Source organism: Tachyglossus aculeatus, unplaced genomic scaffold (genome assembly GCF_015852505.1).
Source record: "Tachyglossus aculeatus isolate mTacAcu1 unplaced genomic scaffold, mTacAcu1.pri scaffold_145_arrow_ctg1, whole genome shotgun sequence".
Lineage (NCBI taxonomy): Eukaryota > Metazoa > Chordata > Mammalia > Monotremata > Tachyglossidae > Tachyglossus > Tachyglossus aculeatus.
Genome location: NW_024044869.1, coordinates 583,137 through 607,507, shown reverse-complemented (window position 1 = coordinate 607,507; position 24,371 = coordinate 583,137). Strand labels below are relative to the sequence as shown.

Genomic DNA, 24,371 nt, shown 5'->3' with positions numbered 1-24,371 from the left:
GAGGAGATGGTCAGGGATGGAGAGGGGAGAGACAGAGATGGAGAGGGGACGGTCAGAGATGGATGGGGGAGAGACAGATGGAGAGGAGACAGTCAGAGAGACAGAGATGGAGAGGGGGCAGTCAGAGATGGAGAGAGGGGAGAGAGAGATGGAGAGTCAGAGGTGGAGAGGAGACAGTCAGGGATGGAGAGGGGAGAGACAGAGACGGAGAGGGGATGGTTAGAGATGGAGCGGGGGAGACAGAGATGGAGAGGGGACGGTCAGAGATGGAGAGGGGACGGTCAGAGATGGAGAGAGGGAAGAGTCAGAGATGGAGAGGACACAATCAGGGATGGAGAGGGGAGAGACAGAGACGGAAAGGGGACAGTCAGAGATGGAGAGGGGAGAGACAGTTGGAGAGGAGACAGACAGAGATGGAGAGGGGACGGTCAGAGATGGAGAGAGGGGAGAGACAGAGATGGAGAAAGGGGAGAGTCAGAGATGGAGAGGAGACGGTCAAAGATGGAGAGGGGAGAGACAGAGATGGAGAGGAGACGGTCAGAGAGACAGAGATGGAGAAGGGACGGTCAGAGATGGAGAGGGAAGAGACAGATGGAGAGGGGACAGAGAGACAGAGATGGAGAGGGGACGGTCAGAGATGGAGAGAGGGGAGAGACAGAAAGCGCTTAGTCCAGTGCTCTGCACACAGTAAGCGCTCAATAAATATGATTGAAGGAATGAGAGGGGACGGTCAGAGGTGTTGGATGAGAAGGCTCACTCTCCCAAGCGCTCAGCACAATGCTCTGCACACGGGGAGTGCTCAATAAGCAGGGTGGTTCAATGGAAAGAGCCGGGGCTTGGGAGCCAGAGGTCCTGGGTTCTAATCCCGGCTCCACCACTTGTCTGCTGTGGGGCTTTGGGCCAGTCACTTCTCTGGGCCTCAGTTTCCTCCTCTATAAAATGGGGATGAAGACTGTGAGCCCCCCGGGGGACAACCTCATCACCTTGTATCCCCCCCCACCAGCGCTTAGAACAGTGCTTGGCACAGAGTAAGCGCTTAACAAATACCATTATTATTATTATTACCCCAGTGCTTAGAGCAGTGCTTGGCACAGAGTAAGCGCTTAACAAATACCATAATAATAATAATTAAACGCCATAGATAAATTAGATTGAAACCTGTCTCCCCATCTAGAGAGGGAGCTCATTACGGGCAAGGAACAGAGCGGCCCACTGTTGGGTAGGGACTGTCTCTATATGTTGCCAATTTGTACTTCCCAAGCGCTTAGTACAGTGCTCTGCGCACAGTAAGCTCTCAATAAATACGATTGATGATGATGATGATGACTCTGTTAAATTGTCCTCTCCCAGGCGCTTAGTTCAGTGCTCTGCACACAGTACGCACTCCATAAATACCACCGATGGATCGATAACGTCTGGACTCTCCCTCCAGACTGCATTCATTCGTTCATTCAGTGGTATTTATTGAGCGCTTAGTGTGTGCAGAGCACTGTACTAAGCGCTTGGGAAGTCCAAGTCGGCAACACATAGAGACGGTCCCTACCCAACAATGGGTTCACAGTCTAGAAGGGGGAGACAGACGACAAAACAAAACAAAGATCAGGGATCGTGTCTGTCGATTCTTTGTATTGGACTCTCCTGAGCGCTCAGTACAGCTCTCCGAACACCGCAAACGCTCAATATATCGCATCCATCAGTTGGTGGAAAGAAAGCAGAGCATTTTAGGGAGACGAGGTTTGTTTCCAGCCTCTCTTCAAAATGGTGAGAGTTTGTCCGAAAACCAGTCGGCTAAAAAACCTCATCGTGATCGAGCTCAAAGATCAGAGTTCTGGTAAATGTTGTCGGGCCTGTAACGATCTTAAAGGAAGGGGGCAAGGGATATTTTCCCGAGACGAGAGAGAAAAACAAAGATGAGCCGGAGAAACAGTAATGAGCAAGGGAAGCGAAGACAAGAGAAAGAAGCGAAGATGACAGAGAGAAGCGGAGATGAGAGAAAATAAGCCAAGATGAAAGAGAGAAGCGAAGATGAGAGAGAAAAGGGAAGATGAGCGAGAGAAGCAAAGATGAGCGGGGGAAGAGAAGATGAGAGAGAAGCAGAGATGAGAAGGAGAAGCACAAATGAGAAAGAGAAGAAAAGATGAGCAAATGAAGCAAAGATGAGAAAGAGGGAGATGTGAAAATGAGAAAGATGAGCAAAAGAAGCCAAGTTGACAGAAGCGAAGATGAGAGAGAGAAGAAAAGACGAGAGAGAAGTGAAGATGAGCGGGAGAAGCAGTGATGAAGAAAAGAAAGATGAGAGAGAGAAGTGAAGATGAGAAAGAAGCGAAGATGAGAGAGAAGTGAAGATGAGCGGGAGAAGCAGTGACGAAGAAAAGAAAGATGAGAGAGAGAAGTGAAGATGAGAAAGAGAAGCAGAGATGAGAGAATTTAAGCTGAGAAAGAGAAGAAAAGATGAAAGAAAAGTGAAAATGAGAGAAGCAAAGATGGGCAAAAGAAGTGAAGATGAAAGAGAAGCCAAGATGAGCAAGAGAAGCGAAGAGGAGAGAAAGAAGGGAAGATGAGCAAGAGAAATGAAGAGGAGAGAAAGAAGGGAAGATGAGAAAGCGAAGCAAAGATGAGAGAGAAGTGAAAATAGAGAAGCAAAGATGAGAGAGAAGTAAAAATAAAGAGAAGCAAAGATGAGAGAGAAGTGAAAATAAAGAGAAGCAAAGATGGGAGAGAGAAGCGAAGATGGCAGAGAGAAGCAGAAATGGGAGGAAAAAAGCCGAGATGAAAGAGAGAAGCAAAGATGAGAGAGAGAGGGGAAGATGAGCAAGAGAAGCAAAGAGGAGAGAAAGAAGGGAAGATGAGAAAGCGAAGCAAAGATGAGAGAGAAGTGAAAATAAAGAGAAGCAAAGATGAGAGAGAAGTGAAAATAAAGAGAAGCAAAGATGGGAGAGAGAAGCGAAGATGACAGAGAGAAGCAGAAATGGGAGGAAAAAAAGCCAAGATGAAAGAGAGAAGCAAAGATGAGAGAGTGAAGAGATGATGAGCAGGAGAAGGAAAGATGAGAGGGAGAAGCAAAAATAAGAGAAGAAAAGATGAGCAAAAGAAGCAAAGATGAGAGAGAGAAGTGAAAATGAGAAAGATGAGCAAAAGAAGCCAAATTTAGAGAGAAGCGAAGATGAGAGAGAAGAAAAGATGAGAGAGAAATGAAGGTGAGCGGGAGAAGCAGTGATGAAGAAAAGGAAAATGAGGGAGAGAAGTGAAGATGAGAAAGAGAAGCAAAGATGAGAGAGAGAAGTGAAGGTGAGTGGGAGAAGCAGTGATGAAGAAAAGAAAGATGTGAGAGAAGCAAAGATGAGAGACAGAAGGGAAGATGAGAAAGAGAAGCAAAAGAAGCCAAGATGGGAGAGAGAAGAAAAGATGAGCAGGAGAAGCAAAGAAAAGAGAGAGAAGTGAAGATGAGAGGGAGAAATGAAGGTGAGGGAGAAAGGCAGCGGTGAAGAAAAGAAAGATGAGAGAGAAGTGAAGATGAGAGAGAATTTAAACTGAGAAAGAGAAGAAAAGATGAGAGAAGCAGAGATGAGAGAGAAAAGTGAAAATGAGAAAGAGAAGCAAAGATGAGCAAAAGAAGTGAAGATGAGAGAGAAGACAAGATGAGCAAGAGAAGCAAAAATGAGAGAGAAGTGAAGATGAGAAAGAGAAGTGAAGATGAGAGAAGACAAGATGAGCAAGAGAAGCAATGAGAGAGAAGTGAAGATGAGAGAGAGAAGTGAAGATGAGAGAGAGAAGTGAAGATGAAAGAGAGAAATGATAAGAAAGAGAAGTGAAGATGAGAGAGAAGCAAAAATGAGAGAGAAGTGAAAATAAAGAGAAGCAAAGATGAGCAAAAGAAGTGAAGATGAGAGAAAAGACAAGATGAGCAAGAGAAGCAAAGATGAGAGAAGTGAAGATGAGAAAGAGAAGTGAAGATGAGAGAGAAGTGATGAGAAATAGAAGTGAAGATGAGAGAGAAGCAAAAATGAGAGAGAAGTGAAAATAAAGAGAAGCAAAGATGAGCAAAAGAAGCAAAGATGTGAGGGAGAAGAAAAGATGAATGGGAGAAACAGTGATGAACAAAAGAAACAGATGAGAGAGAGAAGTGAAGATGAGAAAGAGAAGCAAAAGAAGCCAAGATGGGAGAGAGAAGTAAAGATGAGAGCGAGAAGCAAAGAAAAGAGAGAGGAGCGAAGATGAGAAAGAGAAGAAAATATGAGAGGGAGAAGTGAAGATGAGGGAGAGAAGCAGCGATGAAGAGAGTTTAAGCTGAGAAAGAGAAGAAAAGATGAGAGAGAAGCAAAGATGGGAGAGAAAAGTGAAAAATGAAGAGAAGAAAAGATAAGACATGTGAAAACCAATCAATCAATCAATCAATCGTATTTATTGAGCGCTTACTGTGTGCAGAGCACTGTACTAAGCGCTTGGGAAGTACAAGTTGGCAACATATAGAGACGGTCCCTACCCAACAGTGGGCTCACAGTCTAAAAGAGGAAGAGAAGAAAAAATGAGAGAAGCTTAGATGAGAAAGTGAAAGTGAGGAAGAGAAGATGAGAGAAGCAAAGATCAATCAATCAATCAATCAATCAATCGTATTTATTGAGCGCTTACTGTGTGCAGAGCACTGTACTAAGCGCTTGGGAAGTACAAATTGGCAACATATAGAGACAGTCCCTACCCAACAGTGGGCTCACAGTCTAAAAGGGGGAGACAAAACCAAACATACAAACAAAATAAAATAAATAGAATAGATATGTACAAGTAGAATAAAGATGAGAGAGATGTGAAAATGAAGGGAAGCAAAGATGAGAAAGTGAAAATGAGATAAGAAAAGATGAGAGAAGCAAAGATGAGAAGTGAAAGTGAAGAAGAAAAGGTGAGAGAAGCGAAGGTGAGAGAGAGAGGGAAGTGAAAATGAGGAAGAGAAGATGAGAAAGTGAAAATGGGACTGAGAAGAAAAGATAAGCAAAGATGAGAGAAGAGAAAATGAGAGAATAAAAGATGAGAGAAAAGAAAAGATGAGAGAAAAGGTGAGAGAAAAAAGTGAAGATGAGGAAAAGAAAAAAATGAGAAAAGTGAAGATGAGAAGAAAAGATGAGAGAGAAAAGTGAAGATGAGAAAAAGCAAAAATGAGAAAAGTGAAGATGAGAAGAAAAGATGAGAGAGAAAAGTGAAGATGAGAGAGAAGCAAAGAGGAGCAAAAGAAGCAAAGATAATAATAATAATCATCAATCAATCGTATTTATTGAGCGCTTACTATGTGCAGAGCACTGTTCTAAGCGCTGGGGAGGATACGGGGTAATCAGGTTGTCCCACGGGGGGCTCACAGTCTTCATCCCCATTTTACAGATGAGGGAACTGAGGCCCAGAGAAGTTAAGTGACTCGCCCAAGATCACACAGCAGGCATGTGGCGGAGTCGGGATTCGAACCCATGACCTCAGACTCCAAAGCCCGTGCTCTTTCCACTGAGCCACGCTGCTTCCCTATTATTATTATCTATAATTCCCTATTATTATTATTAATAATAACAATCATCAATCGATCGTATTTATTGAGCGCTTACTATGTGCAGAGCACTGTACTAAGCGCTTGGGAAGTCCAAATTGGCAACACCTAGAGACGGTCCCTACCCAACAGTGGGCTCACGGTCTAATAATAATAATAACGATGGCATTTATTAAGCGCTTACTATGTGCGAAGCACTGTTCAAAGCACTTTCTCACAGAGATGAGAAAGAGGAGCGAAGGCGAGCCGAAGAAGAAATCGATCAAGAGTATTTGGTGAGTTCTACGCTGTGCTAAGCGCTGTGCTGAGCTCTGGGGACCAGTCCATTGGACTCAGTAGTCCAAATCCCTGCCCTCGGGGAGCCGGCAATCTGCAGTGTACAGAGCACTGTGCTGAGCGCTGGGGAGAATCATCATCATCACCATCATCATCAATCGTATTTATTGAGCGCTTCCTGTGTGCAGAGCACTGTACTAAGCGCTTGGGAAGTCCAAGTTGGCAACATCTAGAGACGGTCCCTACCCAACAGCGGGCTCACAGTCTAAATCCAATAGAGACTGTAACAATAATAATAATAATTAATAATAATAATAATAATAATGGAATTTGTTAATAATAATAATAATGGTATTTGAGAAGCGCTTACTATGTGCCAAGCACTGTTCTAAGCGCTGGGGAGGTTCCAAGGTGATCAGGTTGTCCCACGTGGGGCTCACAGTCTTTAATCCCCATTTTCCAGATGAAGGAACTGAGGCCCAAAGAAGTGAAGTGACTGGCCCAAAGTCACCCAGCTGATAAGTGGCGGAGGCGGGATTCGAACCCACGACCTCCGACTCCAAAGCCCGGGCTCTTTCCACTGAGCCACGCTGCTTCTCAATGATGGTATTTGAGAAGCGCTTACTATGTGCCAAGCACTGTTCTAAGCGCTGGGGAGGTTCCAAGGTGATCAGGTTGTCCCCCGGGTGGCTCACGGTCTTCATCCCCATTTTACAGATGAGGGAACTGAGGCCCAGAGAAGTGAAGTGACTGGCCCAAGGTCACCCAGCTGACAAGTGGTGGAGGCGGGATTTGAACCCAGGACCTCCGACTCCCAAGCCCGGGCTCTTTCCCTGAAAGGCCTATCTGAGAGGTGGTGTGGTCTAGTGGCTGGACCCACTAGTACTCAACTTGTCCTTCCCAAGCGCTTAGTACAGTGCTCTGCACACAGTAAGCGCTCAATAAATACGACTGAATGAGTGAATGAATAGAGCCAGGGCCCGGGAGTGAGGAGGTCGTGGGTTCTAATCCCGGCTCCGCCACTTGTCTGCTGTGTGACCTTGGACAAGTCATTTCCCTTCTCTGGGCCTCAGTTTCCTCATCTGTCCAATGGGGACGAAGACCGGGAGCCCCCCGGGGGACCACCTCATCACCTTGTCTCCCCCCCAGCGCTTAGAACAGTGCTTGGCACCTAGTAAGCGCTTAACAAATACCACCATTATTACTATTATTATTGTTATTAATCCCGTTTATCGATTTCTATTCGTGTCTGTTTCCCCCCGCCCCCATTCATTCAATCGTATTAATAATGATAATAATAATAATAATAATAATAATAATAATAATAATAATAATAATGACATTTATACCTGACATTTATCTGAGAAGCAGCGTGGCTCCGTGGAAAAGAGCCCGGGCTTTGGATTCAGAGGTCATGGGTTCAAATCCCGGCTCTGCCAATTTTCAGCTGGGTGACTTTGGGCAAGTCACTTAACTTCTCTGGGCCTCAGTTCCCTCATCTGTAAAATGGGGATGAAGGCTGTGAGCCCCCTGAGGGACAGCCTGATCACCTTGTAACCTCCCCAGCGCTTAGAACAGTGCTTGGCACATAGTAAGCGCTTAATAAATGTCATCTTTCTTCTTTATTTATGCAGTTGTCAGCTGTGTGACTTTGGGCAAGTCACTTCACTTCTCTGGGCCTCAGTGACCTCATCTGGAAAACGGGGATGAAGACTGGGAGCCCCCTGTGACTGGCCCAAAGTCAATCAATTGTGTTTATTGAGCGCTTGCTGTGTGCAGAGCACTGTACTAAGCGCTTACTGTTACCCCAGACTGTCAGCTCGCTGTGGGCAGGGAATGAGTCTATTTGTTGTTGTATTGGACTCTCCCGAGCGCTTAGTCCAGTGCTCTGCGCCCAGTAAGGGCCTGGTAAATGCGAATGAATGAATGACTACATGGATGAATGAATGAATACATGAATGAATGAATGAATGAAGGTTCCTCCCAGGGCTGCATATCCGCTTCTCGACACTAGGTGGCGGCCTCACAGGGGCTTTCCGTGTCGTCTTATTAATAATAATAGTAATAATACTAATAATAGTGATGAATGAATGACTACATGGATGAATGAATGAATAAATGAATGAATGAATGAATGAAGGTTCCTCCCAGGGCTGCATATCCGCTTCTCGACGCTAGGTGGCGGCCTCACAGTGGTTTTCCGTGTCGTCGTATTAATAATAATAGTAATAATACTAATAATAGTTATGAATGAATGACTACATGGATGGATGAATGAATGAATGAATGAAGGTTCCTCCCAGGGCTGCATATCCGCTTCTCGACACTAGGTGGCGGCCTCACAGTGGTTTTCCGTGTCGTCGTATTAATAATAATAGTAATAATAATAATAATAATAGTGATAATAATAATACAATAATGATAAACAATAATGATAGTACTAAGAACGACAACAGCGCTGGGCACGGAACAGGGCTGGGCACCTAGGAAGCGCTTAATAAACACCATAATAATAGTAATAATAATAATAGTAGTAATACTAATAATGCAATGATGATAAACAATAATGATAGTACTAAGAACGACAACAGCGCTTAGCACAGGAAACGCTTAATAAACACCATAAGAATAGTAGTAATAATAATAATGCAATAATGATAAACAATAATGATAATACTAGGAACGACAACAGCGCTTAGTACAGTGCGTGGCACAGAACAGGGCTGGGCACATAGGAAGTGCTTAATAAACACCATAATATTTACAGACACCATAATGATAGTAATAATAATAATAGTAGTAATAATAATAATGCAATAATGATAATAGTAAGAACGATAACAGCGCTTAGTACAGTGCCTGGCACAGAACAGGGCTGGCTCATAGGAAGTGCTTAATAAACACCATAATAATATTAATAGTAATAATAGTAGTAATAATAACCATGCAATAATGATAATACTAACAACGACAACAGCGTTTAGTACAGTGCCTGGCACAGAACAGGGCTGGCACATAGGAAGTGCTTAATGAACACCATAATAATAGTAATAGTAATCATAGTAGTAATAATAATAATGCAATAATGATAATAGTAAGAACGACAACAGCGCTTAGTACAGTGCCTGGTACAGAACAGGCCTGGGCACATAGGAAGCGCTTAACAGATACCATAATGATAGTAATAATAATAATAGTAGTAATAATAATAATGCAATAATGATAAACAATAATAATACTAGGAATAACAACAGCGCTTGGTACAGGAACTGCTTAATAAACATCATAATAATAGCAATAATAATAATAATAGTAACAATAATAATGCAATAATGATAAACAATAATGATAATGGTAAGAACGACAACAGCGCTTAGTACAGTGCCTGGCACAGAACAGGGCCGGGCACATAGGAAGCGCTTAATAGACACCATAATGATAGTAATAATAATAATAGTAGTAATAGTAATAATGCAATAATGATAAACAATAATGATAATACTAGGAACGACAACAGCGCTTAGTACAGGAGCCGCTTAATAAACACCATACTAATAGTAATAATAATAGTAGTAATAATAATAATGCAATAATGATAAACAATAATGATAATACTAAGAACGACAACAGCGCTTAGTACAGTGCCTGGCACAGAACAGGGGAAGGCACATAGGAAGCGCTTAACAGACACCATAATAATAGTAATAATAACAATAGTAGTAATAATAATAATGCAATAATGATAAACAATAATGATAATACTAGGAACGACAACAGCGCTTAGTACAGGAGCCGCTTAATAAACACCATACTAATAGTAATAATAATAGTAGTAATAATAATAATGCAATAATGATAAACAATAATGATAATACTAAGAACGACAACAGCGCTTAGTACAGTGCCTGGCACAGAACAGGGGAAGGCACATAGGAAGCGCTTAACAGACACCATAATAATAGTAATAATAACAATAGTAGTAATAATAATAATGCAATAATGATAAACAATAATGATAATACTAGGAACGACAACAGCGCTTAGTACAGTGCCTGGCACAGAACAGGGGAAGGCACATAGGAAGAGCTTAACAAACACAACAATAATATTAATAATAATAATAATAACAATAATAATGATGTTGGTATTTGTTAAGGTTGTGGGTTCCAATCCCGGCTCCGCCCCTTGTCTGCTGTGTGTGTGACCTTGGGCCAGTTCCTTCCCGTCTCTGGGCCTCAGTTTCCTCATCTGTCAAATGGGCATGAAGACCGCAAGCCCCAAGGGGGACAACCTCATCACCTTGTAACCTCCCCAGCGCTTAGAACAGTGCTTGGCATATAGTAAGCGCTTAATCAATGCCATTATTATTACTATTATTATTATTATTATTAATAAGTACTTGGCACATAGTAAGCGCTTAACCAATACCATTATTATTGTTATTATTATTAAAATGGGGATGAAGACCGTGAGAGCCCCACGGGGGACAACCTCATCACCTTGTATCCCCCCCAGCGCTAAGAACAGTGCTTGGCATATAGTAAGTGCTTAATCAATGCCATTATTATTATTATTATTATTATTATTATTATTAAGTACTTGGCACATAAGTGCTTAAGCAATACCATTATTATTGTTATTATTATTAAAATGGGGATGAAGACCATGAGAGCCTCACGGGGGACAACCTGATCGCCTTGTATCCCCCCCAGCGCTTAGAACAGTGCTTGGCACATAGTAAGCGCTTCATAAATGCCATTATTATTATTATTATAACGATGATAAAAATTATAATTATAATATAACCATATATTATTATATATTATATTATATTATATTATATTATATTATATTATATTATATTATATTATATTATATTTTATTATATTTTATTATATTACATTACATTATATATATTATATTATATTACATTTCACCATATCATATCATATTATAATTATATTATATTATATTATATTATGTCATATCATATTATATTATATTATATCATGTTATATTATATTACATCATATCATATTATATTACACTACTATAGATATAACTATATTATTATTAATAATAACGACTATTAATAGTATATCATAAATATAATTATGATATTAATATTATTATTAATAATAATAATAATAATAAGTACGACTGAATGACTGAATCAAAAGAAAGACTGACTCAATAAATGCCACCATCATCGCTCCTCCACCTCCCCGGGGCTTCTCCGGCGCCGTTTCCCGGCCCGGGTAAATGTTATTTCGGGATCCTGGAAGTTTTCCAAGCGGGAAATGGTTTCTAGCGGAATAATAAGTCTCGTTTTTACCCAATTCCCCGGCTCCCGGCGGCTAATTCCGCGGAACACGACCGTCTGGGGAGATCTCTGCCCTACGCGGCGGATTCGTCTCTCTCAGAGACGTGGGGTGGCCTAGAGGAAAGAGGCAGGGGCTGGGAGATGGGGTCCTGGGTTCTAATCCTGCCTCCGCCACTTGTCTGCTGTGTGACCTTGGACGAGTCACTTGACTTAGAGAAGAAACGCGGCCTAGCGGAAAGATCCCGGGGCTGGGAAAAGGAGGAGCTGGGTTCTAATCCTGACTCCGCTGCTTCTCGGTTGTGTGACCTTGGACGAGTCACTTGCCTTAGAGAAGAAACGCGGCCTAGGGGAAAGAGCCCAGGGCTGGGAGATTGGGTCCTGGGTTCTAATCCTAGCTCTGCCACTTGTCTGCTGTGTGACCTTGGACGAGTCCCTTGATTTAGAGAAGAAACGTGGCCTAGTGGAAAGATCCCGGGGCTAGGAATAAGAGGAGCTGAGTTCTAATCCTGGCTCTGAAGCGTCTCGGCTGTGTGACCTTGGATGAGTCACTTGATTTAGAGAAGAAATGCGGCCTAGAGGAAAGAGGCCGGGGCTGGGAGTCGGAGGAGCTGGGTTCTAATCCTGGCTCCGCCGCTTCTCGGCTGTGTGACCTTGGACGAGTCACTTGATTTAGAGAAGAAACGCGGCCTAGGGATAAGAGCCCAGGGCCGGGAGATGGGGTCCTGGGTTCTAATCCTGACTCCGCCGCTTCTTGGCTGTGTGACCTTGGATGAGTCACTTGATTTAGAGAAAAAACACGGCCTAGGGGAAAGAGCCCAGGACTGGGAGTTGGAGGATCTGGGTTCTAATCCTGGCTCCGCCACTTGTCTGCTGTGTGACCTTGGACGAGTCACTTGCCTTAGAGAAGAAACGAGGCCTAGAGGAAAGAGGCCGGGGCTGGGAGTCGGAGGAGCTGGGTTCTAATCCTGGCTCCACCGCTTCTCGGCTGTGTGACCTTGGACGAGTCACTTGTCTTAGAGAAGAAACGCGGCCTAGGGGAAAGAGCCCAGGGCTGGGAGATGGGGTCCTGGGTTCTAATCCTGTCTCCGCCGCTTGTCTGATGTATGACCTTGGACGAGTCACTTGTCTTAGAGAAGAAACGCGGCCTAGGGGAAAGATCCCAGGGCTGGGAGTCGGAGGACCTGGGTTCTAATCCTGGCTCCGCCGCTTCTCGGCTGTGTGACCTTGGATGAGTCCTTGATTTAGAGAAGAAGCGCGGCCTAGGGGAAAGATCCCGGGGCTGGGAGATGGGGTCCTGGGTTCTAATCCTGGCTCCGCCACTTGTTTAATGTGTGACCTTGGACGAGTCACTTGCCTTAGAGAAGAAACGCGGCCTAGGGGAAAGAGCCCGGGGCTGGAAGATGGGGATCTGGGTTCTAATCCTGGCTCCGTCGCTTCTCGGCTGTGTGACCTTCGACGAGTCACTTGCCTTAGAGAAGAAACACGGCCTAGTGGAAAGATCCCGGGGCTGGGAAAAGGAGGAGCTGGGTTCTAATCCTGGCTCCGCCGCTTCTCAGCTGTGTGACCTTGGACGAGTCACTTGTCCTAGAGAGGAAACGCGGCCTAGTGGGAAGAACCCAGCCTGGGAGATGGGGTCCTGGGTTCTAATCCTGACTCCGCCACTTGTCTTCTGTGTAACCTTGGACGAGTCACTTGATTTAGAGAAGAAACGCAGCCTAGAGGAAAGATCCCGGGGCTGGGAATCAGAGGAGCTGAGTTCTAATTCCGGCTCCGCCGCTTCTCGGCTGTGTGACCTTGGACGAGTCACTTGCCTTAGAGAAGAAACGCGGCCTAGGGGAAAGAGCCCAGGGCTGGGAGATGGGGTCCTGGGTTCTAATTCTGGCTCCGCCACTTGTCTGCTGTGTGACCTTGGACGAGTCACTTGATTTAGAGAAGAAATGCGGCCTAGAGGAAAGAGTCCGGGGCTGGGAGTCGGAGGAGCTGGGTTCTAATCCTGGCTCCGCTGCTTCTCGGCTGTGTGACCTTGGATGAGTCCTTGATTTAGAGAAGAAATGCGGCCTAGAGGAAAGAGGCCGGGGCTGGGAGTTGGAGGACCTGGGTTCTAATCCTGACTCCGCCGCTTCTCGGCTGTGTGACCTTGGATGAGTCACTTGATTTAGAGAAAAAACGCGGCCTAGGGGAAAGAGCCCAGGGCCGGGAGATGGGGTCCTGGGTTCTAATCCTGGCTCTGCCGCTTCTCGGCTGTGTGACCTTGGACGAGTCACTTGCCTTAGAGAAGAAACATGGCCTAGTGGAAAGATCCCGGGGCTGGGAGTAGGAGGAGCTGGGTTCTAATCCTGACTCCGCCGCTTCTCGGCTGTGTGACCTTGGACGAGTCACTTGCCTTAGAAAAGAAACACGGCCTAGGGGAAAGAGCCCAGGGCTGGGAGATGGGGTCCTGGGTTCTAATTCTGGCTCCGCCACTTGTCTGCTGTGTGACCTTGGACGAGTCACTTGATTTAGAGAAGAAATGCGGCCTAGGGGAAAGAGCCCAGGGCTGGGAGTTGGAGGACCTGGGTTCTAATCCTGGCTCTGCCGCTTCTCGGCTGTGTGACCTTGGACGAGTCACTTGATTTAGAGAAGAAACGCGGCCTAGGGATAAGAGCCCAGGGCCGGGAGATGGGGTCCTGGGTTCTAATCCTGACTCTGCCGCTTCTTGGCTGTGTGACCTTGGACGAGTCACTTGCCTTAGAGAAGAAACGCGGCCTAGTGGAAAGATCCCGGGGCTGGGAGTTGGAGGAGCTGGGTTCTAATCCCGGCTCCGCCGCTTCTCGGCTTGGGCCAGTCACTTCCCTTCTCTGGGCCTCGGTTTCCTCGTCTGCAAAATGGGGAGGAAGACCCTGAGCCCCATGGGGGAATACCTCACCACCTTGTAACCTCCCCAGCGCTTAGAACAGTGCTTGGCACCTAGTAAGCGCTTAACAAATACCGTCATTATTATTATTATTAGAACAGTGCTTGGCAAAATAAATGCTATTATTATTATTATTATTATTATTATTATTATTGTTATTGTTATTATAACAGTGCTTGGCACGTAGTAAGCGCCTAACAAATGCCGTCATTATTATTATTATTATTATCTAGCTCCAGAGGAAACCCATCTATCTAGAAGCCCATGTCATTTCTCTGATAGTTTCAGCTTTTTTTATTTTTATTTTTATTTTTTTTGGGGGGTGGGTGGGCGTCTCGGGGTAGAGGGAAAAGTTGGGGGGCTGGGGAGAAAGGGGAGGGGAGGGAAGTTCTGGGTTCAAGGATATCTTGGGGGGGCCGGGGGGAGAAGAGATGGGGGTGGGGGAGAAGTTGGGGTTCAGGGGGTCTGGGAGGGAGGATGGGGGAGAATTTGGGGGTCTTGGAGAGAAAATGGGGTGCTTGGCACATAGTAAGCGCTTAATAAATGCCATTATTATTATTATTATTATTATTATTATTATTATTATTATTATTATTATTATGGGGGATGCTGTGGGGATGGGGTGCTTGGCACATAGTAAGCGCTTAATAAATGCCATTATTATTATTATTATAATGGGGGATGCTGTGGGGAGAATTTGGGGGTCGGATGGGGAAAAATTGGGGGGTTCCAGGAGGGGGAGAAATTTGGGGGGGATGGGGGAAAATTTGGGGGTCGGGGGAGGAAGAATTTGGGGGGATGGAGGGGGGAAGAAATTGGGAGGCCCGGAGGGAGGATGGAGGGGTAATGGGGGGAGAGTTGGGGGGTCTTGGAGAGAGGATGGGGGATGATGGGGGGAAAATTTGGGGGTCGGGTGGGGAAAAATTGGGGGGTCCGGAGGGGGAGAAATTTGGGGGGCTGGGGGAAAATTTGGGGGTCGGGGGAGGGAGAATTTGGGGGTGCTGGGGGGGAGAAATTGGGGGTCCGAGAGGGAGGATGGGGGGTAATGGGAGGAGAGTTTGGGGGTCTTGGGGAGAGGATGGGGGATGCTGGGGGGGGAAATTTGGGGCTACTGGAGGGAGGATGGGGGGCTGATGGGGGAGAATTTGGGGGTGCTGGGGGGGGAAGAATTTGGGGGTCCGGGAGGGAGGATGGGGGAGAATGTGGGGGTGATGGGGGAGAAAATTTGGGGCTACCGGAGGGAGGATGGGGAAGAATTTGGAGGTTCTGGGGGGAGAATTTGGGGGTGCTGGAGAGAAAATGGGGGGCTGATGTGGAGAGAATTTGGGGTTACTGGAGGAAGGATGGGGGGCTGATGGGGCAGAATTTGGGGGTCCTGGGAGGAAGAATTTGGGGGTCCGGGAGGGAGGATGGGGGAGGATGGGGGAGAGTTTGGGGGTCCTGGAGAGAGAATAGGGGGCTGATGGGGTGAAAATTTGGGGCTACTGGAGGGAGGATGGGGGGCTGATGGGGAAGAATTTGGGGGTGCTGGGGGGAAGAATTTGGGGGTCCGGAAGGGAGGATGGGGGAGAATGTGGGGGTGATGGGGGGAGAATTTGGGGCTACCGGAGGGAGGATGGGGAAGACTTTGGGGGTGATGGGGGGAGAATTTGGGGGTGCTGGAGAGAGAATGGGGGGCTGATGGGGAGAGAATTTGGGGCTACTGGAGGAAGGATGGGGGCTGATGGGGGAGAGTTTGGGGGTGCTGGGGGGAAGAATTTTGGGGTCCGGGAGGGAGGATAGGGGAGAATTTGGAGGTTCTGGGGGGAGGATTTGGGGCTACCGGAGGGAGGATGGGGGGCTGTTGGGGGGAGAATTTGGGGGTGCTGGGGGGAGGATGGGGGGCGGATGGGGGAGAATTTGGGGGTGCTGGGGGGGAGGAATTTGGGGTTACTGGAGGGAGGATGGGGGAGCATGAGGGAGAGTTTGGAGGTTCTGGGGGGAGAATTTGGGGGTACTGGAGGGAGGATGGGGGGCTGATGGGGGAGAATTGGGGGTGCTGGGGGGGAATTTGGGGCTGCCGGAGGGAGGATGGGGAAGAATTTGGAGGTTCTGGGGGGAAAATTTGGGGGTGCTGGAGAGAGAATGGGGGGCTGATGGGGAGAGAATTTGGGGCTACTGGAGGAAGGATGGGGGCTGATGGGGGAGAATTTGGGGGTGCTGAGGGGGAAGACATTGGGGGTCCGGGAGGGAGGATGGGGGGGTAATGGGGGGAGAGTTTGGGGGTCCTGGAGAGAGAATGGGGGGCTGATGGGGGAGAATTTGGGGGTGCTGGGAGGAAGAATTTGGGGTCCGGGAGGGAGGGTGGGGGAGGATGGGGGAGAATTTGGAGGTTCTGGGGAGAGGATTTGGGGCTACCGGAGAGAGAATGGGGGGATGTTGGGGGGAGAATTTGGGGCTTCTGGACGGAGGATGGGGGGCAGATGGGGGAGAATTTGGGGGTGCTGGGGGGGAAGAATTTGAAGGTACTGGAGGGAGGAGGATGGGAGAGAATTTGGGGGTCCTGCAGAGAGAACGAGGGATGCTGAGGGGGAATTTGGGGGGTTCTGGGGGAGAATTTGGGGGTGCTGGAGGGGAAGAAGTTGGGGGTCCGGGACGGAGAAGTCGGGGGGGATGGGATGGGGGAGACTTTGGGGGTCCGGGGCGGGGGAGAAGTGGGGGCTCTGAGAGGAAGAATGGGGGGTGATGGGGGGAGAACTGGGGGGAGTCCAGGAGGAAGAAGGGGGGAGGGGTTTTGTTGGGGGAAAAATTTGGGGGGTCCGGGGCGGGGGGGAATTGGGGGGATCAGGAGGAAGAAGAGGGGGAGGGGGATGCGGGAGAAGTCGGGGTTCGGGTGCCGGAGGAGTTGGGGGGTCCGGGGGGGGGGGGAATAGGGAAGGGAAATCGAGGAGAGGGGGAGATGGGGGGGAGGGGAAGTAGAAGGGAGGGGGAATGTAGGGGAGGGGGCGGGGGATTCCATAGGGGAAGGGGAAATAGGAGGGGGGAGGGGTTCTATAGGGGAGGGGCAATAGGGTTTTAGGGGAAGGGGAAATAGGAGGGGGGAGGGGGTTCTATAGGGGAGGGGCAATGGGGTTTTAGGGGAAGGGGGAGGGGAAATAGGAGAGGGGAAGGGAATTCTACAGGGGAGGGGGCGGGGAATTCTATAGGGGAAGGGGGGAGGGGAAATAGGAGAGGGGGAAGGGAATTCCATAGGGGAGGGGAAATGGGAGGAGGGGAGCTTAAGGGAGGGGATTCTATGGGGAAAGGAGAAATAGAGGGGAAGGGAATACTATAGGGGAGGGGCAATGGGGTTTTAGGGGAAGCGGGAGGGGAAATAAGAGAGGGGAAGGGAATTCTACAGGGGAGGGGGCGTATAAGAGAGGGGAAATGTAGGGGAGGGGGCAGGGAATTCTATAGGGGAAGGGGGAGGGGAAATAGGAGGGGGGGAGGGAATTCCACAGAGGAGGGGAGCTTTAAGGGAGGGGATTCTACAGGGGAAGGAGAAATAGAGGGGAAGGGAATGCTATAGGGGAGGGGGCATGTAAAGGAGGGGGAAGTGTAGGGGAGGGGATGGGAATTCTATAGGAGAAGGGAAGGAGAAATAGGAGAGGGGGAAGGGAATTCTATAGGGGAGGGGGATTCTGGGGCAGGGGAGCTTTAGGGGAGGGGGAGGGGATTCTGTAGGGGAGGGGGAACTAGGAGAGGGGAAGGGAATTCTACAGGGGAGGGGGGCATATAAGGGAGGGGAAACGTAGGGGAGAGGAAATAGGAGAGGGGGAAGGGAATTCCATAGGGGAAGGGCAATGGGGGGAGGGGAGCTTTAAGGGAGGAGGCGGGGATTCTATAGGGGAAGGGGAAATGGAGGGGAAGGGACTTCTCTAGGGGAGGGGGCTTCTGGGGGAGGGGGCATAGAAGGGAGGGGCGATGCAGGGGAGGGGGCGGGGGAGTCTATAGGGGCAGGGAATTCTGTAGGGGAGGGGGGTCACGGGGGAGGGGGCGGGCCCTGGGGTGGTGCCGTTTATTCTGGGTTTATTGTAAGGGGGCGGCGCACTGGGCGCGGAGCCGCGGGACGGACGGGGACGGGAGGAGACCCTCCCCCGGCAGAGACCCCCAGGGACCCCCCGGACCCCCGGCAGAGACCCCCAGGGACCCCCCGGACCCCCGACAGAGACCCTCAGAGACCTTGAGGACCCCCGGCAGAGACCCTCAGAGACCTTCAGGACCCCAACAGAGACCCTCAGAGACCTTCAGGACCCCCGGCAGAGACCTTCAGGACCCTCCAGAGACCCCCAGAGACCTTCAGGACCCCCGGCAGAGACCCTCCGAGACTCCCCCAGAGACCCTCCAGACCCCCAAGGGACCCCCAGAGACCTTCTGGACCCCCGGCAGAGACGCTCAGAGACCCTCCGGATCCCCGCAGAGTCCCCCAGAGACCCTCTGAGACCTTCAGGACCCCCGGCAGAGACCCTCAGGACCTTCCAGAGACCCTCCAGAGGCCTTCAGAGACCTTCCAGACCCCTCAGAGACCCCCAGGACCCCCGCAGAGACGCCCAGAGACCCTCAGAGACCTTCAGGACCCTCCAGAGACCCTCCGGACCCCCCAGGGACCCCCAGAGACCTTTTGGACCCCCGGCAGAGACGCTCAGAGACCCTCCGGACCCTCCAGAGACCGTCCAGAGACCCTCCAGAGACCCTCAGAGACCTTCCGGACATCCCAGAGACCCTAAGAGACCCTCAGGACCCCAGCAGAGACCTCCAGAGACCCTCTGAGACCTTCAGGACCCCCGGCGGAGACCCTCAGGACCCTCCAGAGACCCTCCAGAGACCCTCAGAGACCTTCCGGACATCCCAGAGACCCTCAGAGACACCCAGGACCCCCGCTGAGACGCCCAGAGACCCTCAGAGACCTTCAGGACCCCCAGCGGAGACCCTCAGGACCCTTCAGAGACCCTCCAGAAACCCTCAGAGACCTTCCGGACATCCCAGAGACCCTCAGAGACCCCCCAGGACCCCCGCTGAGACGCCCAGAGACCCTCAGAGACCTTCAGGACCCCCTGCAGAGACCCTCCAGAGACCCTCAGAGACCTTCCCGACATCCCAGAGACCCTCAGAGACCCCCAGGACCCCCGCTGAGACGCCCAGAGACCCTCAGAGACCTTCAGGACCCCCAGCGGAGATCCTCCAGAGACCCTCCAGAGACCCCCAGAGACCTTCCAGACATCCCAGAGACCCCCAGAGACCCCCAGGACCCCCGCTGAGACGCCCAGAGACCCTCAGAGACCTTCAGGACCCCCTGCAGAGACCCTCCAGAGACCCTCAGAGACCTTCCGGACATCCCAGAGACCCCCAGGACCCCCGCTGAGACCTCCAGAGACCCTCAGAGACCTTCAGGACCCCCGGCAGAGACCCTCCAGAGACCCTCCAGAGACCCTCAGAGACCTTTCGGACATCCCAGAGACCCCCAGAGACCCTCAGGACCCTCCAGAGACCCTCCAGAGACCTTCCAGACATCCCAGAGACCCCCAGGACCCCCGCTGAGACGCCCAGAGACCCTCAGAGACCTTCAGGACCCCCTGCAGAGACCCTCCAGAGACCCTCCAGAGACCCTCAGAGAACTTTCGGACATCCCAGAGACCCCCAGAGACCCTCAGGACCCTCCAGAGACCCTCCAGAGACCTTCCAGACATCCCAGAGACCCTCAGGACCCCCGCTGAGACCTCCAGAGACCCTCTGAGACCTTTAAGACCCCCGACAGAGACCCTTCAGAGACCCTCAGAGACCTTCCGGACATCCCAGAGACCCTCAGAGACCCCCCAGGACCCCCGCTGAGACGCCCAGAGCCCCTCAGAGACCTTCAGGAGCCTCCAGAGACCCTCGGAGACCACCCCAGAGATACTCAGAGACCCCCAGAGACCCCCAGAGAGACCCCCCTCCTCCCCACAATGAGGGCGTCTGGAGCCTTACTGGCGGTGCTGGGGCTGCTGAGCTGCTACAGCGCGGCCGGACACGGTCAGTGGAGCCGGGGGGGGGACACACAATCACACAATCACACAATCACACAATCCCACAACACACACAGTCACACACCGCCCGGCCTCGGGGGGCTGGGAGGCGGTGGGAGACGGAGAGGGGCCGTCATCAACATCAATCGCATTTATTGAGCGCTTACTGTGTGCAGAACACTGTACTAAGCGCCTGACCAAGCGCTTGGCCAGCCCGGGTGACCACCACAGTGGGATGACCAGGGTGACAACCGACGTGTTAATGGGTGTGCTAACCAATGTGATGACCGGTGTGAACAACCAGGGTGACGACCAGGGTGAAAAGGAGCGTGATAGACTGGGAGCCCACTGTTGGGTAGGGACTGTCTCTATATGTTGCCAATTTGTGCTTCCCAAGCGCTTAGTACAGTGCTCTGCACATAGTAAGCGCTCAATAAATACGATTGATGGTGATAACGAGTGTGCTGACCAGGGTGACGACCAGTGGGCTAAACAGTGTGACAACCACCGTGATAATGAGTGTGACGACGAGGGTGACAGCCAATATATGATAACGAGTGTGAGAATGAGTGTGCTGACCAGTGTGATGACCGCCCTAACGACCAGGGTGATAACTAGTGTGATAATGAGTGTGCTAACCAATGTGATGACCACTGTGACGACCAGGGTGATGACTAGTGTGATAATGAGTGTGCTAACCAATGTGATGACCGCTGTGAACAACCAGGGTGACCATTAATGTGATAACGAGTGTGCTAACCAATCTGATGACCAGTGTGAACAACCAGGGTGACGACCGATGTGATAACGAGTGTGATGACCAGTGTGAACAACCAGGGTGACGACCGATGTGATAACAAGTGTGATAACGAGTGTGATAACGAGCGTGCTAACCAATGTGATGACCAGTGTGACGACCAGGGTGACCACCAATGTGATAACGAGTGTGCTAACCAATGTGATGACCACTGTGAACAACCAGGGTGATAACGAGTGTGATAACCAATGTGATGACCACTGTGAACAACCAGGGTGACGAACAATGTGAAAAGGAGTGTGATAACGAGTGTGCTGACCAGTGTGAACAACCAGGGTGACGATTAATGTGATAACGAGTGTGCTAACCAATGTGCTGACCAGTGTGAACAACCAGGGTGACGACCGATGTGATAACGAGGGTGATAACGAGTGTGATGACCGCTGTGACGACCAGGGTGATAACTAGTGTGATAATGAGTGTGCTAACCAATGTGATGACCGCTGTGAACAACCAGGGTGACCATTAATGTGATAACGAGTGTGCTAACCAATGTGATGACCAGTGTGAACAACCAGGGTGACGAACGATGTGATAACGAGTGTGATAACGAGTGTGATGACCGCTGTGACGACCTGGGTGACGACCAGGGTGATAACTAGTGTGATAATGAGTGTGCTAACCAATGTGATGACCACTGTGAACAACCAGGGTGACGAACAATGTGAAAAGGAGTGTGATAACGAGTGTGATAACGAGTGTGCTGACCAGTGTGAACAACTAGGGTGACCATTTAATGTGATAACAAGTGTGCTAACCAATGTGATGACCAATGTGAACAACCAGGGTGATAACGAGTGTGCTAACCAAAGTGATGACCACTGTGAACAACCAGGGTGACGAACAATGTGAAAAGGAGTGTGATAACGAGTGTGCTGACCAGTGTGAACAACCAGGGTGACGATTAATGTGATAACGAGTGTGCTAACCAATGTGCTGACCAGTGTGAACAACCAGGGTGACGACCGATGTGATAACGAGGGTGATAACGAGTGTGATGACCGCTGTGACGACCTGGGTGATAACTAGTGTGATAATGAGTGTGCTAACCAATGTGATGACCGCTGTGAACAACCAGGGTGACCGTTAATGTGATAACGAGTGTGCTAACCAATGTGCTGACCAGTGTGAACAACCAGGGAGACGACCGATGTGATAACGAGTGTGATAACGAGTGTGATGACCGCTGTGACGACCTGGGTGACGACCAGGGTGATAAGTAGTGTGATAATGAGTGTGCTAACCAATGTGATGACCACTGTGAACAACCAGGGTGACGAACAATGTGAAAAGGAGTGTGATAACGAGTGTGATAACGAGTGTGCTGACCAGTGTGAACAACCAGGGTGACCATTTAATGTGATAACAAGTGTGCTAACCAATGTGATGACCAATGTGAACAACCAGGGTGATAACGAGTGTGCTAACCAAAGTGATGACCACTGTGAACAACCAGGGTGATGAACAATGTGAAAAGGAGTGTGATAACGAGTGTGCTGACCAGTGTGAACAACCAGGGTGACCATTAATGTGATAACGAGTGTGCTAACCAATGTGCTGACCAGTGTGAACAACCAGGGTGACGACCGATGTGATAACGAGTGTGATAACGAGTGTGATGACCAGGGTGACAACCAATGTGATGACGAGTGTGCTAACCAGTGTGATGATCACTGTGAACAACCAGGTTGACAACCAGTGTGATAACGAGTGTGATAACGAGTGTGCTAACCAATGTGATGACCAGTGTGACGACCAGGGTGACCACCAATGTGAGAACGAGTGTGCCAACCAATGTGATGACCACTGTGACGACCAGGGTGATAACTAGTGTGATAATGAGTGTGCTAACCAATGTGATGACCACTGTGAACAACCAGGGTGACGAACGATGTGAAAAGGAGTGTGATAACGAGTGTGATAACGAGTGTGATGACAAGTGTGAACAACCAGGGTGACCATTAATGTGATAACGAGTGTGCTAACCAATGTGATGACCAGTGTGAACAACCAGGGTAACAACCGATGTGATAACGAGTGTGATAACAAGTGTGATGACCAGTGTGATAACGAGTGTGATAACGAGCGTGCTAACCAATGTGATGAGTGTGACGACCAGGGTGACCACCAATGTGATAACGAGTGTGCTAACCAATGTGATGACCAATGTGAACAACCAGGGTGATAACGAGTGTGATAACGAGTGCGCTAACCAATGTGATGACCACTGTGAACAACCAGGGTGATGAACAATGTGAAAAGGAGTGTGATAACGAGTGTGCTAACCAGGGTGACGACCAGGGTGACAACCGATGTGATAACGAGTGTGATAACGAATGTGATGACCTGTCTGACGATCAGGGTGACAACCAATGTGATACGAGTGTGATCACGAGTGTGCTAACCAATGCGATGACCAGTGTGAACAACCAGGGTGACAACCAATGTGAGAACGAGTGTGCTAACCAATGTGATGACCAATGTGAACAACCGGGGTGATAAAGAGTGTGATAACGATTGTGATAACGAGTGCGCTAACCAATGTGATGACCACTGTGAACAACCAGGGTGACGAACAATGTGAAAAGGAGTGTGATAACGAGTGTGCTGACCAGTGTGAACAACCAGGGTGACGACCAATGGGATAACGAGTGTGATAAGTGTGCTAACCAATGTGATGACCAGTGTGGCGACTATGGTGACCATCAATGTGAAAACGAGTGTGATGACGAGCGTGCTGACCAGTGTGATGACCAGTGTGACGACCAGGGTGACAACGAGTGAGGTAACGAGTGTGCTAACCAGTGTGATGACCAGTGTGACAACCAATGTGAAAACTAGTGTGACAACCAAGATGTGATAACGAGTGTGATAACGAGTGTGCTAACCAATGTGATGACCACTGTGAACAACCGGGGAGATGAACAATGGGAAAGAAGTGTGATTACGAGTGTGATAATGAGTGTGCCGACCAATGTGATGACCACTGTGATAACTAGTGTGATAACGAGTGTGCTAACCAATGTGAAGACCAGTGTGACAACCAATGTGAAAACGAGTGTGACAACCCGGGTGACAACCAAGATGTGATAACGAGTGTGATAACGAGGGTGCTAACCAATGTGATGATCACTGTGAACAACCGGGGTGATGAACAATGGGAAAAGAAGTGTGATTACGAGTGTGATAACAGGTGTGCTGACCAGTGTGACAACCAGTGTGATGACTAGTGTGATAACGAGTGTGCTAACCAATGTGATGACCAGTGTGACAACCAATGTGATAACGAGTGTGACGACCAGGGTGACAACCAATACGTGATAACGAGTGTGACAACGAGTGTGCTGACCAGTGAGACAACCAGGGTGACACAACCCGTGTGAAAAGGAGTGTGATAACGAGTGTGCTAACCGATGTGATGAACAGTGTGACGACCTGGGTGACAACGGGGGCGATAACTAGTGTGATAATGAGCGTGCTAACCAATGTGATGACCACTGTGAACAACTACGGTGACA

General features: G+C 49.1%; 1 protein-coding gene across 1 annotated transcript in view; it reads left to right on the top strand.

The window, feature by feature from the left end:
* LOC119923127 (basic salivary proline-rich protein 2-like) overlaps positions 1-19,748 on the top strand; it is an 89,504-nt gene extending 69,756 nt beyond the window's left edge. The window contains exons 6-8 of the mRNA XM_038742658.1: positions 18,203-18,529; positions 18,639-19,295; positions 19,345-19,748. Coding sequence (XP_038598586.1) covers positions 18,203-18,529; positions 18,639-19,295; positions 19,345-19,748 — 1,388 coding nt within the window. The remainder of the gene's footprint in view (positions 1-18,202; positions 18,530-18,638; positions 19,296-19,344) is intronic.
* Positions 19,749-24,371: the final 4,623 nt, after the last annotated feature.